General features: G+C 43.1%; 1 protein-coding gene across 2 annotated transcripts in view; it reads left to right on the top strand.

The window, feature by feature from the left end:
- Positions 1-1,960: 1,960 nt before the first annotated feature.
- The window catches only part of sgpl1 (sphingosine-1-phosphate lyase 1), a 74,062-nt gene continuing 57,004 nt past the window's right edge, over positions 1,961-19,018 (top strand). The window contains exon 1 of one of the 2 annotated variants that reach the window (XM_060854258.1): positions 1,961-2,115. In XM_060854258.1, coding sequence (XP_060710241.1) covers positions 2,104-2,115 — 12 coding nt within the window. In that variant the 5' untranslated portion in view covers positions 1,961-2,103. Of the gene's footprint in view, positions 2,116-3,551; positions 3,634-19,018 lie in introns of those variants that run through there. The other variant, XM_060854259.1, reaches the window with a different exon arrangement.

Here is a 19,018-nt window from a genome sequence, read left to right as displayed (position 1 = left end):
AAACTGGGGATGCTGGGATTGTTCTCCTAAGAGTCAAAAAGTGTGGTGCTGGAAAAGCACAGCCGGTCAGGCAGCATCTAAGGAGCAGGAGAGTCAACGTTTTGAGCATAAACTCCTCTGAAGAACATATGCTCGAAGTGTCAACTCTCCTGCTCCTCAGATGCTGCTTGACCGGCTGTGTTTTTCCAGCACCACACCTTTTGATCTCCAGTATCTGCACTCCTCACTTTCTCCTTGTTCTCTTAGGAGTAGAGCTTGATTAGAGGTGATTTAATGGAGATTTTGACAAACACAAAGCATTCAGCAGAGTATATAATGAGAAACAATTTGTAATGGCTGAATGGTTGATAGAAAAATAGCACAAGTTTAAGGCAAATGAACCAGAGATAATTTGTGCAAAATCTGTTTTCTTTTTACAGACGCAGTTAGGAATTGGAAGTTGCTGTCTGATGTGTGGTGGAAGTAGATTTGATTGCAGCTTTTCAAAAGCCATTGAATAAATATTTGGAGGAGAAAAATGTCGGGTTATGGGGAAGCGTGGGAAGAGAATGGGACTAACTGGGCTTCTCTGAAAAAGCTAGACTGGACAAAAAGCGGAGTTAGTGTGGGTACTAGAAACCTTAAATAAAACAGAAAGTGCTGCCGAACAGCAGTTCTGGCAGCAAAATGTCATGGGTTTTAAAGTATAGAATGGGGCCATTTGGCTCATCAAGTCTACACCAGTCATCAAGCATCTACTTAATTCTAATCCTATTTTCCACTTCGTATGCTATGGTATTTCAAGTGCTCATCTAAATGCTCCTTAAATGTCTGAGGATTCCCACCTCTACAACCTTGTTAGGAGCAAATTCAAAATACTCACCATCTGCAGGGTGAAAATGTTTTTCTCCAAATCCATCTAATGCTCCAGCGGCTTATTTTCAAATGATGGTGTAGTGATTGCAATGTGGTCAATCAGCTGGACCTCATAGACTTCGAGTTCCCTGACTGACATTTGAAAAGGTTGAATGTCGCAGATACTGACATTCTGGTACTTGACTCTGACTGAGGCAATACTGAAGTCAAGGACTATTCAAGTGTAAATAAAAGGTCACTTGGTGATGGGATACCAACCTCTGTGGAAATCTTTTTCAGGTGCTGCCTGGTTATTGACCCCTCTACCGAGGGGAAAGGTTACTCCCTAACTATGTCCCTCATAAATTTGTATACCTCAGTCAGGTCTTCCTCCTCATCCATCACTACTCTAATCACAATAATGCCAGCCAATCTCAAACAAAAGAGAACACATGGATGCTGGAGGTCTGAAACAAAAGCAGAAATTGCGGGAGAAAATCAGGTCTGCAGCACTTGTGGGAATAAATCCAAGTTAATGTTCCCAGCCCTGTGACTTGTCAGCAGATACTGTCAGACCTGCTGAGTTTATCTGGCAATTTCTGTCTTTGTTTCGGTCTCTCTTTTTAGCATCCAAGTGGTGAGAGAGCAAAGATGAATTCATGTTTCCACTGCAATGTGGCAGTTATTTGGAACTGAACCTCAGACTGTCCACAGCCACCTGATGAAGGAGCAACGCTCCGAAAGCTAGTGCTTCCAAATACACCTGTTGGACTATAACCCGGTGTTGTGTGACTTTTAACTTTGTACACCCTAGCCCAACACTGGCATCTCCAAATCAGACTGAATGGCTTCCTCTGTGCTGTGTTGACCTAACATAGATGAACGAGTAGGATCCAAGGGTCTGTTTCTGTGCTGTACATCTCCATAACTCTCCCTGCACTGCTGAGAGGATGCAGAACTCTCCAGGAAGCTGACCCAGATTGCAGTAACGCCGCCGGGTCGCCCGGTGGCGCTGCCGCTCCCTGTATGAGCGGCGGTCGCCTCTCTCTCCCGCTGCGGTAGGTGTCGCTGCGCTGGGAGTATGGGAGGAAGAAGGCGGGCCTCGGGGGTGGGCGCAGGCCGGGAGGCGGAGACACAGAAGCAAGTCCTGCCGGTTGAGGGGAGCTTGGTCGCTGCTTTGACTGCGAACCAGGGTCAGTCAGGAGAGTCGGAGCGGCGGCACCACTACCACCACTGGGCAGACGGAGCGGATTCCGGAGGGAGAGCGACATGGAGACGCGGGTGAGTGTGGGGCACGGAGGGAGGATAACGGCCAGCGGAGAGAGGGGGGAGGGGGCGCACGGTCGCCCGGGCAACGTCCAACGTCTCGCTCGATGACGCGGTGTCTGGTGACGTCATAGATGTGACATCATTTCGATGCCACCACTGGTGCGACGTCACCGTTCGATTATCCATCCCCTTCATGGGCAGGACCATATTCTCCAACCTCCCCACCCACCCCCCAGCCACCACCCCCCCTCCCCCACTCACCCACCCCCACCCCCCCTCCCCCACTCACCCTCCCCCACTCACCCACCCCCACTCACTCCACCCCCAGCCACTCCACCCCCAGCCACTCCACCCCCCCCACCCCCACTCCACCCCCCCCACCCCCACTCCACCCCCAGCCACTCCCCCCACCCCCAGCCTTCCTTGTGGGAGGGAAGCCCCCCTCCCAGGGTCACTGTGTTACCACCACATCCCCCCCTCCCCCACCCTGCCTCCCAACCCCCAGTTCAACTCCACAGGTTTGCAGTGCACAGCATGATACAACAAACAGAGCAGTCTCACCATACACCCCCACAAAAGCCTGAAAGATGATGCAAACCAGATACAAAAATGGAAATTGCTGTAAAAGTTCAGCAGTTCTGGCACCACACCTGCAGAGAAATCAGAGTTAACGTTTCGGGTCTTGTGACTCTTCCTGGAAAACAGAAAATTGACTCCTCCCTGTGTATCTTATGTTCTGGAAAAGCACAGCAGGTCAGGCAGCATCTGAGAAGCAGGAGAATCGACGTTTCAGGCATAAGCCTTTCATTAAGAAGGGCAGATTCAAGAGGGCTTTCCCTCCTACTCAGCCTTTCTGCTGCCATATTTTATTCTTTTGCTTCCAGCCTTGTTGTTTATCCATAATTTTACTGGAGAAGATGAGCCACCATCTTGAACCACTGCATCCGGTTTAGTTTAGCGACACCCACCATGCTGTTGGGAAAAGAGTTCCAGAGACAGTGAAGGAGCAGTAATGTAATTCCTAGTCAGCATGGTTGATGGGGCATTTGCAGGTGGTGATGTTCCCTTGTGTTTGCTATCCTTGTCCCTCTGGGTGAGGTTGGAAAGTAGGTTTAAACCCCATTCTAGCATGTAATCAAGACTGAGACTTCAATGCAGCACTGAAGGAATGTTGGAGGAACTTTCATTCAGATCAGAAATGTGATCAAAGGTTTTATTTGAGGTCAGCCAGCAAGCAGAAACTAAAATGAATTTAACAAAATATTTAACTCTTCCGTAGCCTGGATGTAAATTGCTTTGTTACTGTATTTCAGTAGTGGTTGTTAGTTGGAAAGATTTTCTCCCACTTTGTGAGCTGCACTTTGTCTCACTGCACAAAAGAGTCTCTCATTGGTGACTTCCTTCCATGTGACTCAGTTGGTGTCTTGTGGGATGTGTCATATGATTACAAAATTGAATACAGTACCCACAGAGACAGGATAGGAAGAAACAAAGTGCAGCATTCGGCTTTTGTTCAAAACAATGAGTCAGGTATTAGATTTCTTTCCTTCTCATATCTTTCTGAAAGATATTAATTTGTTCGAACAGTGCAACTGCTAGTTTGGTTATATCTTGTCAGATGTATAAGAACGGTTAGTATGGGACTGTTTCTATGTTTTATTAGTTGTCTTGTGGTGGTGAATTTGGCTTTTGCAACTAAGATAAATAGGGCAATCTTTCAGTATCTGGACCCTGTATGGGCTGTTTGGTCATAACTGTTCTTTATCTTGTCTTTTTACAATGCTGTAAAATATTTCCAACAAGAGTGTTGCCAATCAATACTTAATCCAGAGAAGACAATATTATTAGGATAGATAGCCAAGGGTTTTAGAGTCTAAGGAACTTTGTAAAGCAGGAGTCAGTGTTAGTGGCCCTCCATAGTTCCATTAACCCTCAATACCCTTTCAGATTCAAAACCTAATTTCAGCTTTGACTTCTTCCCACCAGAGGATATAGGGTCTGCAGAAAGAAACCATCAAACTCCTTTGATTATCTTAAAACATGTAATTTGAATTGCCCTTTAATCTACTGTGCTTGAGGGAATATAACTCGGCTTGGGTTTCGTGCTCCTGCAATAGTGTTGGTCCAGTTATTGGAATCTAGTGAGGACCTTGCCTTCACTTTAGTCCCTGCTCAACAAGAATAGAGAGGCAATCAGCAGCCACTGAAGGACCACTTTGAACTCTCCAAAACAAAGGCACTGTCTTTCCAGAAGTGTCCTTGACTGTAACCCACAGTATATTCCCCATCGCCATCTCAGCACAATGTAGTCTGAGGTGGGAAAGACTACTTGACAGCTAAAAACAACAAGGCATCAGGAGGCGATGGAATCCGCACTGAAGCATGGAAATATAGTGGAGAAGTACTCATTTCCTTTTAGTTGGAAGAAGGACAGGAGTTTGCAAATTTGCTGTAATTATGACCATCTTCAAGAAAGATGACCGGTCTAACACCAGTAGTTACAAAGGAATTTCCCTGCTGATGGCCAAAGGGAAAGGAAATCAGAAAGCCCTCCTCAATCACTTTCTTCTGGTGACAGAAGAGCATTGTTCAGAGTAACAATGTGGATTCCATCCTCTAAGAGGCACACAGACATGATCTACACTCTGGCAACTACAAGAGAAACACAGGGAGCAGCACCAACCCTTGTGCATGGCCTATTCTGAGCTCAATAAGGCCTGTGACACCGTCAGCTTTGAGGTATTATGGAGTATCCTCTGCTGGTTTAATTGCCCTGAAGGTTTATCGTCATCCTCTGCCTGCTCAATGATGACATGCAAGCCGTGACCCTAAGCAATGCATTAGCCACAGATCAAGTTCATGATCAGACTGGGTCAAGCAAAGTCATGTGAATGCATCATCTTTTTATTGATCTTCCTTGATGTGATGCTCCACTTCACCCTCAGCAAGCTCCCTGCTGGAGTGAAGCTAATCCACAGAATAAATGGGCTGCTGTACAACCTCAACCGTCTGCAGGTCAGCTCCAAGTTTGTCTCATCCACTGCCTTTGATCCACAGGATGCAGGTGATGCTTGTGTTTACATTCTCAGGCTGAGCACCAAGCCATTATCAATGCCTTCACTGAGGCATATTGAGAGCATGAGCCTTACATTAAGCATTAATAATGACAAAGTCCTCTACCAAACTGTTCCCACCACACTGGCACTGACAACAACCCCCACTCTACTTTCAAAATCATTGAGGCCTGGGATAAGGTAGACTACTTTCCAGATTTACTGCAAATGATCATTGCTGACCAGGTTCAACATCGTCTTCAGTCACCTGTGGAAGAGAGTCTCAGAAAACCAGCACCTCAGACCTGACACCAGGCCCATGGGCTATTGAGCAGTAGTGAGACCTGCCCTTCTTTAAAGCTCATGGACTGTTGCAACAGGCACTTCAAACCCTGGAGAGATGCCTCTAACTCTGCAAAATCCTGAAAATCCATTGGTAGGAGAGTAGCATTAAGGTCAGTGTTCTCACTCAGGCCAGCATCCCCAACGCTGACACATTGACTGTGCTTGATTAGCTCCACTGGATGGGTACATCGTCTGCATGCCTGACATGAGATAATGGATAAAGCTGGATAAAGCTTTGTCCATGGAACTATCTCGCTGTGTTGAAGCTCCAGGAGGACGTGGAAATGCTCCAAGGGCACCCTCACAATGTCCCTGATAAAGTGCAGCATTCCCATCGATTCCTGGGTTACCCCGGCCCGAGATTGGCCAAAGTGGAAGGAAAGCACCTGGGAATGTACCTGGAATCTCATTGCGGAAGGCAAGTTGAATTCGGGTGTCGTCAGAGAAAGGAGTGTGTGGTGACACGGATGTTCCCCTTCAGCCCCACGATCTGTGACTGGGGGCTACAAGTCATGCATTAGACTCAATCACCTGAGAGCACATTTCAAATTTGGAAGCAAGTCATCCTCGACCATAAGGAATTGCCGAAAAAGAAGGAGGCAAGTCAGTCCTCACAGAAATACCCCCTAACAAGAAAGGGAAGGTTTGGGACCTGAGCTGCTCACATTTATGGCTATGTCACATTACCTTAGCTGAATATGCCCAGAGAAACCAGGGCAAGCTGCGGATTACTTGAAAAAGATGTGCTGAATTTTGATTGTGTGGAAACAGGAAAATACTGTTTGTGTGTAAAGTAGGAAACATCTCCTACACAGCATAACCAAATTTTGTCTGTTTCCAATTACTTTCCAGGAAAATGCCAGTCATCTGTGATCCACTAATTATTATTTACAACACCCAAATCCAAAGGATCTTGGTTTAACCCCTAAGTAACATTTCCTGCTTTGTATGTCATTAGCTACTCTGGGCAAACCCTGATTAATACTGTGGGACTAAAGTGATTTTCAAATCTTTAAATTGCTTTTCATGTGTGGCACTAAGTCTTTGCAAACTGTTTCTAGGACTTCTGCTTTGCTACTTTCAAACTCAACACTTAGTTCTAATGATCTGCTTTTGAAAATAAATAATTGTAGCTAGCTGGTATCTTTTCTTTCTATTCGTCAAAAATAGAATTTAACAATTTGCTACTTGTCAATGTTATTCCTTTCTCTCCTACTACTTGCTCCCAGTGACTGTCTCTCCGTTTCTGAGCTATGCTGATTGCGATGAGCAACGTAGAAAATTCAGGTTTAAAGAGAGAATTCGGGTACCACTACACACCCAGCTTTGATCCTGTTTCTTACTGCGTGTTGTAGGTTTAATTGTGTGGAGAAGTGCGCAGTTCGAAGTAAAAAGTCTTTGTTACCTTCTGTGCTGCTCTGTTGGCCATTCACCTTCCACTCTTTGTAAACTTCAGCTCATGTAAAACCCATGTAAGCTGTTGTCTTAACTTGCAGCAAGTCTCATTCACACATTCTCCCCAATCCCACAGATTTGCTTTGACTCCCAGTCCAGCAACTTTTTTTGAATTTCAAACTTACGTCCTTGTCTTCAAATTCCTTCATGATGCTTCCCTGTCTCTGTCATCAGTCCAGTATCACAGCTTGAAGATCTGCATATGCTTTCAATTCTGGCCTCCTAAACAACCTCACATACTGTTCCTTCACCCATTGGCGGGGTTGGTGCATTGACACTCCTATGAAATCTCTGATGCCTTTTACTTGCATTGAAAGGGCTGTATAAATCCAAGCTGTTGCAGTAGTAATCTTGATTTATTTAAGTACCTAAAAGGGACATTATGTTGCTGAAAGGTGCTTTGCTAGTTTTACAAAATTAGGTTTCACGATTCTTCATCTGCTTGAAGCTAAAGTCTGATCCGGTTATGTAACAGATAATGAGAGCTGGCTTCAGTTAACTTAGTTATTCAGTTAATTGAATTAAGGTTTGTACTTGTTTCCTCCTCTTTGCCTCGACTGTGCTGGGAGATAGGGAATTGGAGGTATCATTGGAGGAGGGCTAGACAGGATAGGGTTAATGCTGAGAATGTTCCCTCTCAGAAGGGGATCAGGACAAGAGCCTAGTTTGAAAATGAAATGTTTCCAATTTAACTGAAATGAGGAAGAATTTGTTCTTGAAGATTGTTAATCTTTGAAATTCTGTTCCATGGAGACTAGCGGAGGTTTGGTTGTTGACTGAATTAGAGGCTGAGTTAGATAGATTTTGAATGGATAAATGAATTGAGGGTCATTGGAAAAGGCAGGAGCGTGGAGTTAAGAGCACAATCACATCAGCCATGATCATATTAAATAGCAAAGCAGGCTGGAAGGAAAGAATGGCTTACCCCTGCTTTTATTCTTACTCCTACTCCTGCTGAAGGAGAGTCACAGGATTTGAAATGTTAACTCTGCTTTCTCTCCATAGATACTGCAAAACCTGCTGAGTTACTCCAGCAATTTCTGTTCTTGTTTATTTCTGCTCTTAATTGGCATGTTCATGTGAAGCATTGACAAGACTTTGAGAACAGGGAATTGGGTTTGGTTGGATATTCCTTTCACATAGCTGGCAGGCCCACAATGGGCTGAATGGCTTCCTTCTGAGTGTAGATTTCAATGGAACCAGCCAACTGATTTTCTTGAAATGCAGTATTTTACTGGAAGTTGAGTTTGGGAGATTGTTGAGTCATATTATTAAAAGTAAAGATTTGAGGTGGTTTTTTTATCTTTGTATAATATGGCCAGTTACAAAGTATTTACGCCCCCACTGACAGCACAGTGTGTGCCATCTACAAGAAGCAATACATCAACTCACCAAGGATCCTGAGACAGCATCTCTCAAACGCTAATGTCTAGAGGGACAGGAGCAGTTGAATCATGAGACTGCCACCAACTACAAGTTCTCCTGCAAGCCACTCACCATCTGATTTGGAAATATATCATCATTCCTTCAGTGTTACTGTATCAAAAGACATGAACTTATTAGCACTGAGAGTGTCCCTACATCAAATGGACTGCAGTGGTTCAAGAAGGCAGCTCAGCATCATCAGCTCTCGGCAATTAGAGGTGGATAACATATGTTCTTCCTGTCTGTGGTGTTTATATCCCAAAATTAATAATTGAATAACAAATCAGGGGTTAAAGGGAGGAATGTTTCATGTTTGTTGGTAGGACGCAGTAATGCAGTCACTGATAAACATGTTGTGGCATTTACGGAATCACTTCCAGACTCTGGTCTCAGTGTGACATGGAAAATGTGGCTGTGTGACCTCTTCTGTGTGGATATACATTTATGAAATATTTATATATAGCTATTTATCCACTTCAGTTTTGAAAGTTATCTTTCCGTCTGTTTCCATTGCCCTTTCAGATACCAAATTTCAGATCATAACAATTCTCTGCATAAAACAAAATGTACTCGTCCCTCTTGTGGTTGACTGCCAATTAACTAAAATCTTTGCCCTCTTGTTTACTTACAATCCTGCCAGTAGAAATAGTTTCTGCTTATTCATTCTATCACAGCCCCTTGTGATGTCCTCATTCTTCCTTCAGTTCAAGTGTTGGCTGTGGTTCAGTTAGTAACACCCATACCTGAATCAGGAGAGTTGTGTGATCAAATCCCACTCCAGGGAATTGTACAAAATACAGGCTGACACGATAGAGTGGTGCGGGGCGGTGTGCACTGTCATAAGTGTCATTGTTTGGAATTTATAAATTGCCAGCTGCAGTGAGGTTTGACCATTTCTGCATACATTTTATACTTGGATGCTAGCTCTATATACTTGTAATCTTCCATCTTGACTTTTTTGAAATGAATTGCTTGTCATTGATGTCCTGAATTTTCACTTCATATGTACTTTGACATGAGAATCCTGACCCTGTTTTGAGTAACTTGAAGAGATAAGTTATGAGGAAAGATTGCTTAAATGTTTTTTATTCATTCAAGAGAAATGGGTGTTTCTGGCAGGTGACAATTTCCTACCACCCCTAATTGCTTTGGAGAGACTGATGGTGAAGTATTGACTTGAACTGCTACAGTTCATGTGGTGTCAGTAAACAATTTAGGGAGAGCATTCAAGGATAATGAGCCAGTGACTTTAAAGGAGCCTTGATAGAGTTCCATGCCAGGATGGTAAGTCACATGGAAGTTTGCAGGTGGTGAATTACAGATGGGCAATAAATGCTGACCCAGCCAGTGACGCCTGCATCCCATGAACAAACACAAAAAAAATCACATCCTCAAGTGTTTGCTGTCAATGTGTTTGTTAGCTTGTTCTCGCTTCATGGTTGCTGGCTGACCTACTGTGATCTTCAGCATTTTTTGTTCTCATTTCTGAACTCCCTTACTTTCAGCTACCTCTTATCTCCATTCTGTCATCAGTGACTATGTTTTTAAACCATTTGCAGGCATTTCTCATTGCTGTGTTGTATTTGCCAGCTGCATTCCATTATGGTTTATCAGTTTCCCAATCCCAGTCCCTCCTCTGATGATCCCTAGTTTTGTGAAATCTGTAGTGAAGCATAAAAGGGGAATTAAGACTGCATTAGATGACCAGACCAAGAACAGTTTGTACAATATCTTTTCTTAGGCATGTGACCTTTGACAGGTACTCCTCAATCCCATTCACATTCTTTTGATTTTAGTTTTTATAAACTGCAGTAATACTCTGAAGGATGAAATCTGTGGAAGTTTTGTTTGAGTAAATAAGGAGAAACTGTTACCAGGTTCAGAAGGGCTTATAAATAGAGGTAACAAATTAAAGTATTTGGCAAAAGAGCCAGTGGGGAGTATTTTTTATGCGCAGTGTGTTTCCCGTTGTGGAATGTGCTGCCTGACTGGGTACGAGAAGTAGATTCAATAAGAGCTTTCAAAAGAAATTTGGTGACATACTTGACCAGGAAAGAATTGTAGGGGAACGGAAAAAGAACAGAAGAATGCAATCAATTGTAAAACTCTTCTCTATCTACTCAAGCACCACGAGTTCAGTTACCTCCTGTAGTGTGTAATGCTGTGATAAGTAATCATTTTGCTTAAAATGAATCTTCTCTCTATTTTTTCAGTATTAATCTTAAGCAAAATAAATCAAGATAGTGTTGTAGAGTTCCTGCCGCCTTTACAAGTGTACATCTTCATGAACAAAGCCTGGTGTTGTTTGTAGGGGAGAATTGTGGAAGTTGATTGGGAAATTTCTGGAATTTATTTTTGCTTTGAGTTATCAGATCACTGTTTTCAGTGGATGGCTTTGCTTTTAAAAAAAAAGCCCCTTCCTGTGCTAACTCCAGTACAAATGATGTAATGTTACAGAAGTGTTAGACTTATGCCAGTTTATGTTAGTCTGTTGTGCTTGCTTTGGCTTTTTTAAAGTGTTGGGAGCACATGCAAGTCACTGGACCAGGAAGTTAAAAAACATGCTACACCTTATGAAATGCTGCTTTCCCCCACCCAGCACCCACTGTAAAATAAACTTCCTTGTGCATCTTCTTTAAATTTTTCCCCTCTCACCTTAAATGTAAATCCCCCAGTAGATATTTCTACTCCTGGTGAAAAGACTCAGACTATCCACCCTTTTTCGTGCTTATCACAATGTGATCAGGTCGTTCCTCAGCCGAAGATTTGTGCGAAGATTTGTAGCTCGGGTGCTCGTTGTTGTGGTTCTGTTCACTGAGCTGGAAGTTTTTGTTGCAAACGTTTCGTGCCCTGGCTAGGCGACATCATCAGTGCTCTGGAGCCTCCTGCGAAGCCGGCCGGCTTCACGGGAGGCTCCAGAGCACTGATGATGTCGCCTAGCCAGGGGACGAAACGTTTGCAACAAAAACTTCCAGCTTGGTGAACAGAACCACAACAGCTCTAGTGAAAGCAATCCCAAGTTTGTCCTCCTTCTCCCTGTAGCTAATCCACTCCAATCCAGGCAACATCCTGGTAAACCTCTTTTGCACCCTCTCCAAGGCCTCCATGACCTTGGCGGCAGTGAGGTTGGCAGCATTTTGCTCCTGAAGCCAGGGCCCGGCCAGGCCACTATGCGGCAGAGCCGGCTATGTCCACATCACCTTGCATATTTTCATTGTTCGGTATCGTGACATCTTCGTTGGTTGGGTCCAGGCCCTGTGCAGCCCCATATCCGTGGCTGGTTCTGGCTCTGGTGTTGAGCTCACAGAGGTTTCATTGTTGGTGGTGGTGGAGGCGCCCAGAGCCAGGATCCTGGTGGCAGTGTCTGGAGTAACGTGGAGGGGGAGCAGTGGATACGAGACCAGGCCCGTGGCTCCAGCTCAGATGCGACGATTGCCTGAGTGGCAGTGATGATGGAGGCAGGGTCTGTAACTGAATCCCCGGAACCTGTTAGAGAAACTCTGGTTGATGTCAAGCAGTGAACAGAGGAGCCATGGAAGGTAACAACACGAAGAGGGAAAGATGACCTCTACTGCAGTAAAATCTCGGAGTATATTCAGTGTTTCAAGATGGCACTGGAGCACGGTGACACTGCGTTTTACATGTGAAGAAACAGTTTTCACTACATTTTTATATACATGTGAAAATAAATCTAAATCTAAAACAAGTGTGATGACCAGAACTGCACATAATACTCCAAATGTGGCCAAACTAAAATTTTACATAACTGCAACATGACTTGCCAACTTTTGTACTCAATGTCCTGACTGATGAAGGCAAGTATACCATATACCTTCTTTACCACCTTACCCACTTGTGTTACCTTTTTAAGGGAGCTATTGACATGCATCCCAAGATCACTTGATATATCAATGCATCTAAGGGTCCTTCCATTTACCATGCACTTGCCTCTAGTGTTTCATCTCCCAAAATGCATCACCTCACAGTTGTCCAGCTTAAACTCCATTTTCCATTTCTTTGTCCAACTTTCCAACTGATCTATATTGTGCTGCATCTTTCCAACTTCCCTCACTACCCACAACTCCTCCATCTTTCATGTTGTCTGCAAGCTTACTGATCAGACTGCCTACATTTACATCCAAATCATTTATATAACAAACAACAGAGATCCCAGCACTGGTTCTTCCAGAACACCATTGGCGATAAATGTCCAGTCAGAAAAACATTCCCTGACAGTTACCATCTGACCAAGCAATTTTGTATCTAACTTAACCAAGTCACTCTAGATCCCATGTGAGTTAGTTTTCTGGACCACCCTAGTGAGAGGGACCTTGACAAATGCTTTAGTAAAGTCCATATTGGAATGTGAGAATGTTAAAACAGGTGTGTTCAGCTGTAACACTGGAAAGAACAGATGGTCGCACTGGAGGTGGGGGAGGGGAGAGTGGGCATTTGACAAACAACGCAACAAGTAAAGCTAAAACAAAGGGAAGAAATTGGACATATCACCTGAGCTTCTGCCTTAGCCCCTTCCTGTCACCACAACCGCATGAACAGGTCCCCCTTGTCCTCAATTTTCATCCCTCCAGTCTCCGCATTCGAACAACCTCTGCCATTTCAGACAACTCCAGTGCAAACTGGATGAACAGCATCCGTGGAGAGAGAGAAAAAAGAGAGAGAGAATGATAAGGCTTTGGGTCTAGATGGCTCTTCATCAGAGCTGATGTGACGTACGGAGGTGGCAGTATTTACGCAATACCAAAATGTAAGAATGTCAGAACACGTGGGGCGAACTGCAGACTTCTTCAGACTAGGCACTTTGCAATCATCTGGACCTAATATTGAGTTCCACACCATCAAATTGTGAATTCACTCTCTTTTCTTCCCTTTTGTCTTTACTTGTTGCATTCTCTGTCACCATGTCCTCTCTCCCCTTCTCTCACTCCAGTGGGACTATGTGTTCTTTCCAGTTGGCAGTTCGCCCCACATGTTCTGACATTCTTACATTTTGGTATTGCGTAAATACTGCCACCTCTGTACGTCACATCAGCTCTGATGAAGAGCCTTCTAGACCCAAAGCCTTATCATTCTCTCTCTCTCTCTCTTCTCTCTCTCTCTCTCTCTCTCTCTCTCTCTCTCTCTCTCTCTCTCCACGGATGCTGCTTGATCTGCTGTGATTTCCAGCACTTTTTTGTTTTGTTTTCAGTACAGATGCCAGTATCTGCAGTTAATTTGTTCCTCCTGTAGTAAAGTCAAACATCCATTGCTCTACCATCATTATTCATCTTTGTCACTTCCTCAAAAAATTCTATCAGATTTATGGGACAAGATCTCCCCTACAAAATACTGTAACATGCATTTGTTAGTAATCAGAACTGATGCTACATAGAGTTTGTATTTGCAATCCTGCTACTTCCCTGCTGCTTGCTGCACTTTGGAAAATGAGATTTTAAATGTATGTGCCACACTTACAAGGAAGCGTACTTTTTCTTTGCGAAATAGCAAATGCTGTCATCTGACATGAGGCAGGATATTAACTTTACAGTGAGATTACCAAATAGATAGAGCCAAGATTGCGATTGTTTTCCCCCGTATACTCCTGCTGCCTTCCCATGTACCTTTACCATTGATCATTCTGCGAGGATACATATATCTCTAGTAAAAAGTGAGGTCTGCAGATGCTGGAGATCAGAGCTGAAAATGTGTTGCTGGTTAAAGCACAGCAGGTTAGGCAGCATCCAAGGAACAGGAAATTCGACATTTCAGGCCAGAGCCCTTCTTCAGGAATGAGTTCCTGATGAAGGGCTCTGGCCCAAAACGTCGAATTTCCTGTTCCTTGGATGCTGCCTAACCTGCTGTGCTTTAACCAGCAACACATTTTCAGCTACATATATCTCTACTCAGGGAGCTCCTATAGAAATGCAGACTGGTGTTGAATCCGTTTGAACAGAATATTTGGATCTGGGGCTGTGAAAGGTAAATGATGATGTTGAGTGAGTGCGTTGATAGTTTTGTATAATTGTGAGAGTTCTTTTGTCGTAGATTTCAGACCCTTTTACTATGTAAAGGCTGATGAATCCAAAACAGTAGAATGGAGTTGTGTTCACTGACCAAATCTCTAAGAGGTGACAGCAGCTGCCATTCACAATTTCAGGGTGGCCCCAAAGCATTGAATAACTGTCCAACTGAAATGTAGCGATAATTGGCATATGGGAAGTACAGCAAGCTCCCTCAGACAGCCGTGTAATAACGATCAGAGAATCTGATTAGGTTTAGGCTGATTTAGGGAATAAATATTGACTGGAGTACTGGGGATAATTCCTGTAATCTTCTTCAATCTGCATTATGGGATCTTTTGTGTCAGACTGAGAGATCCTGTCTACCCTCAGTATAAGGTTAAAAAAATCTCACCACACTAGGTTATAGTCCAACAGATTTATTTGGAAGCACTAGCTTTCATAGCACTGCTCCTTCATCAGATGGTGCTTCCAAATACACCTGCTGCACTATAACCTGGTGTTGTGATTCTTAACCATGTACACCCCAGTCCAACACTGGCACCTCCAAATCATCGCTCTCAGTATAGCATCTCGTGTGAAAAGCAACACCTCTGACATTGCAGTATCTCTTTGGTATTGGCACTGGAAGTGTCAGCAAAGAATGTGTGCACCAGTCTTTGGGGTGGAGACAAAAGGGGTACTCACTCAGTCATAGGTTGTACCTAAGTAGCATTTCCAGTAGAAACACTGATATTTTGAGGTGAACTTGGTATCTTGCATGTGAGAGAGTTATGACTGTCTTTACTGTATTTTACTGTCACTCCCTTAACTAGGGCAGATTGTGATCTGACTTGTGAAAAAACCAAAAACATCTGTAAATTAAGTAAGTGGAGTGAAAGTGTAGTTTTCATATCAGTTATTCTCCTCTTCACTGGGTTTTTGTTTAGCAATAAAAAGATTGTAGAGCTGCACTGATCTAATCATCAGGATCAATGTGCAGTGTGCACGTAATATTTGTGTGTTGCTAGGTGTCGAATGATGACTAAAAAGGTTATGTGGCCATATTGGCCATTATAAATAGCGTGCAATGAAGAAATGTTACTGGTTTGCAGTGACTGCATGTGTTGTTTTATAGATGTTTTTGAACTTTCCACTGTCTTGATCAACGTCCAACTCCAAGTTGCCACAATCTCTTGCTGCTTGCAGTCTCATGGCAAGAAAGTATTTGAACTTTTTTTTTTCATCAGATCAAATGTTGATATTTAGGGAATATTTTTAATGAACTTGTATATTCTTGCCCATGATTTAACATTTAATTGGATATCTTGCCACGCACATCCTCTGACTTATCACTTCAATGTCCAGCATGCTCATTCTGTTCTTTTACATTTTTTTTTCCTGAGAACTTGAAATGTATAAAAAGTGTAGGGACATTCTTAAGGAAATCAGGAAAGCAAAGAGAGTTTATGGGATAGCCTTGGCAGATATGATTAAAGCTTATCCAGAAAGATTCTACAAATACATTGAGAGCAAGAGACCAGGACTCCTTAAAGATGAATGAGGTTCACAAGACATAGGAACAGAAATTAGGCCATTCAGCCCGTTGAGTCTGCTCTGCCATTCAATCATGGCTGATAAGTTTCTCAACCCCTTCTTTCTCCCTGTAACCTTTGATCCCTTTTGTATTGAACCTCAGGAGATGGAAGAGATATTAAATGAATATTTCATGCCAGTTTTTACTGTTGCAAAAGAAATGGAGGCTGGACAACTCAGTTCACATTGCAGAAGAGGAACTGCTGGAGGTCTTAGAAAACATAAAGTTAGACAAATCTCCAGGACCTGATCAAGTGTATCCATGGACATCGTGGAAAGTTAGGGAGGAAATGCATTTGCATCATCTGTAAACATGGGTGAAGTACTGGAGGCCTGGAGGGTGGCTGATGTTGTGCCATTGTTTAAGAAAGGCTGTAAAGAGAAGCCTGGAAACTGTAGACCTGTGAGTTTGACATCAGTGGGTCAGTTGTTGGAGGTGATTCTGAAAGATAGGGTTTACATGCATTTGGAGAGGCGTGGCTTTCTGCGAGGGAAATAGTGTTTGGCAAACTTAATTTGAATTTTTTTTAATGAAGTAACCAAAAAGATTGATGGAGGCAGAGTGGTAGATATTGTTTACTTGGACTTCAGTAAAGTCTTTGATAAGCATTGTAGACTAATTAGTAAAGTTAGATCACATGGGATTCAGAGTGAACTTACCAATTGCATTCGAAATTAGCTTTATGGTAGGAGACACAGGATGGTGGTGATGGTGGAGGGTTTTTTTCGTGGTGGAGGCCATGGGACCAGCAGTGTTGGGTCCACTTTTGTTTGTCATTTATATAAATGATTTGGATGAGAATGTGGAAGGCATGGTCAGAGGATGACACCAGATTTGGAGGTATTGTTGACAGTGAAGAACATTATCTAAGATTGACCCAGTTGATCAAGATTTTTTTGTAATGGGTTGAGAAGTGGCAGATGGAATTTTATTTGGACAAATGTCAAGTATTTCATTTTGGTAATGTATTTAATTTTGGTAATACAAACAAGGATAGGACTTATACAATTAATGATAGGGCCCTGGGTGTATTGTAGAATGGAGAGACCTAGGGGTTCAGCAACGTAACTTTTTGAAATTTGTATTGCAGGTGGTTAAGAAGGTGTTTAGCATGCTTTCCTTCTTTACTCGGACCTTTGAGTATAGGAGTTGGTATGTTATGTTGAGGTTGTACAGGATGTTGTTGAGGCCTTTTCTGGGTTACTGTGTTCAGTCTGTTTGTCCTGTTATAGGAGGGATGTTATTAAACTGTAGAGGGCTCAGAAAAGATGTTGCTCGGGGTGGAGGGTTTGAGATATAAAAATATACTAGAAAGGCTGGGACATTTTTCACTGGAGTATAGGAGATTGTGAGGTGACCCTGTTGAGATTTATCAAATCATGAGGGGCATAGATAAGGTTAATGACGACGGTCTTTTCCCTGGGGTGGGGAAATTCAAAACTAGGGGACATATTTTTAAGGTGAGAGGAGAAAGATTTTAAAAAGGACACAAGGGGCAACTTTTTTTTAAACACACAGAGTGGTAGCTGTGTGGAATGAATTTCCAGAGGAAGTGCTGGATGCAGGTACAGTTACTACATTTAAAAAATATTTGGATAAATTCATGATTTGGCAAGGTTTGGAGGGATATAGGCCGAATGCAGGCACAGAGGACTACTTTAGTTTGGAATATGGTCGGCATGGACTGGTTGGACTGAAAGGACTGCTTCCATGCAGTACCACTCTGAGAACCTTAAAGCTATACGGTTTGGAAATGACTTCTGGTTTGTGCAAACTAGGGTTCTTAGAGTCCAGAGTTGAAAAGTGTGGCACCGGAAAAGTACAGCAGGCCAGGCAGCATCCGAGGAGCAGGACAATCAGTGTTTCAGGCGTAAGCCGTTTGTCAGGAATTCCTGATGAAGGGCTTATGCACGAAATATCAGTTCTGCTCCGCAGCTGATGCCTGGTCTGCTGTGCTTTTCCAGTGCCCACTTGTTGACTTTGATCTCCAGCATCTGCAATCCTCAGTTTCTCCTACTTGAGAATCTATGGTTATCTTAGACCGTAAGACATGGAAACAGATGTAGGCCATGTCTGTGCTCTCATTTAATAAGTTCATGGATAATCTGTTAACTCAAATTCACTTTCCTGTTGTTTCACCATAACCCTTGATCCTTTTACTGATGAAAAATTTATCCATCTGTCTTGAATATACTTATTGACCCCGTCTTGGCAGCCCTCAGAGGTCAAGAATTCCAGAGACAGACTATCCTGCGAGAGAATAAATGCCTCCTCATCTCTATCTGAAACGGATGATCCCTTACTCCGAAATTATGACCTCTGGTCCCAGACACACTCACAAGGGGAAATAATCTGTTAACACCTACTCTTAACAAGCCCTCGAGAAAATCTTGCATGTTTCAATAAAGTCATCTCTTAATCTTCTAAAGTACAGGCCTAACTTAACTCAACCCTTCCTCTTAACGAAATCCCTTTCTGCTAAGGATTAATCTTGTAAAACGTTTTTGGATTGCCTTCAATGCCAGTACACCTTTCCTTAGCTAAGAAGACCAAAACTTTTCACCGTATTTTAGATGTGGTCTGACTGGCTGCTTTGTATAATTTTAGCAAGATCTCCTTTTTATACTCCATTCCCTTTGAAATAAAAGCCATTTAACTTTCCCTGTTAACTGCTGAATGAATGCTTGCATGAGGCCCTCCAAATCTCTGTGCTGCTGCTTTCTGCAGTTAAATAATATCCAGTTTATTCCTGCCATAATGCGCACCCTCATGTTTTCCCACAATATGTTTCACCTGCTAAGCTTTTGCACACTCCCATAACCTGTCTGTATTCCCATACACACTCTTTATATCATCCTCACTACTCGCCTTCTCACCTAACTTTGTCATCCTCAAACTTACTGATAAATGCTGACTTTGCAACAATGCTCACATCCCACGAATGAATATTTTTAAGAAATGGCGTTCAGTGGTGTACTGATTAAAATCAGGGATACACAAATAGCCAGAAATAGAGAAGGATTAATAACTTGGAAGGTTGTTAT

This window comes from Hemiscyllium ocellatum, chromosome 43 (assembly GCF_020745735.1).
Source record: "Hemiscyllium ocellatum isolate sHemOce1 chromosome 43, sHemOce1.pat.X.cur, whole genome shotgun sequence".
Lineage (NCBI taxonomy): Eukaryota > Metazoa > Chordata > Chondrichthyes > Orectolobiformes > Hemiscylliidae > Hemiscyllium > Hemiscyllium ocellatum.
The sequence above is the reverse complement of the archived record's forward strand: the minus strand, read 5'-3'. Positions and strand labels throughout refer to the sequence as shown.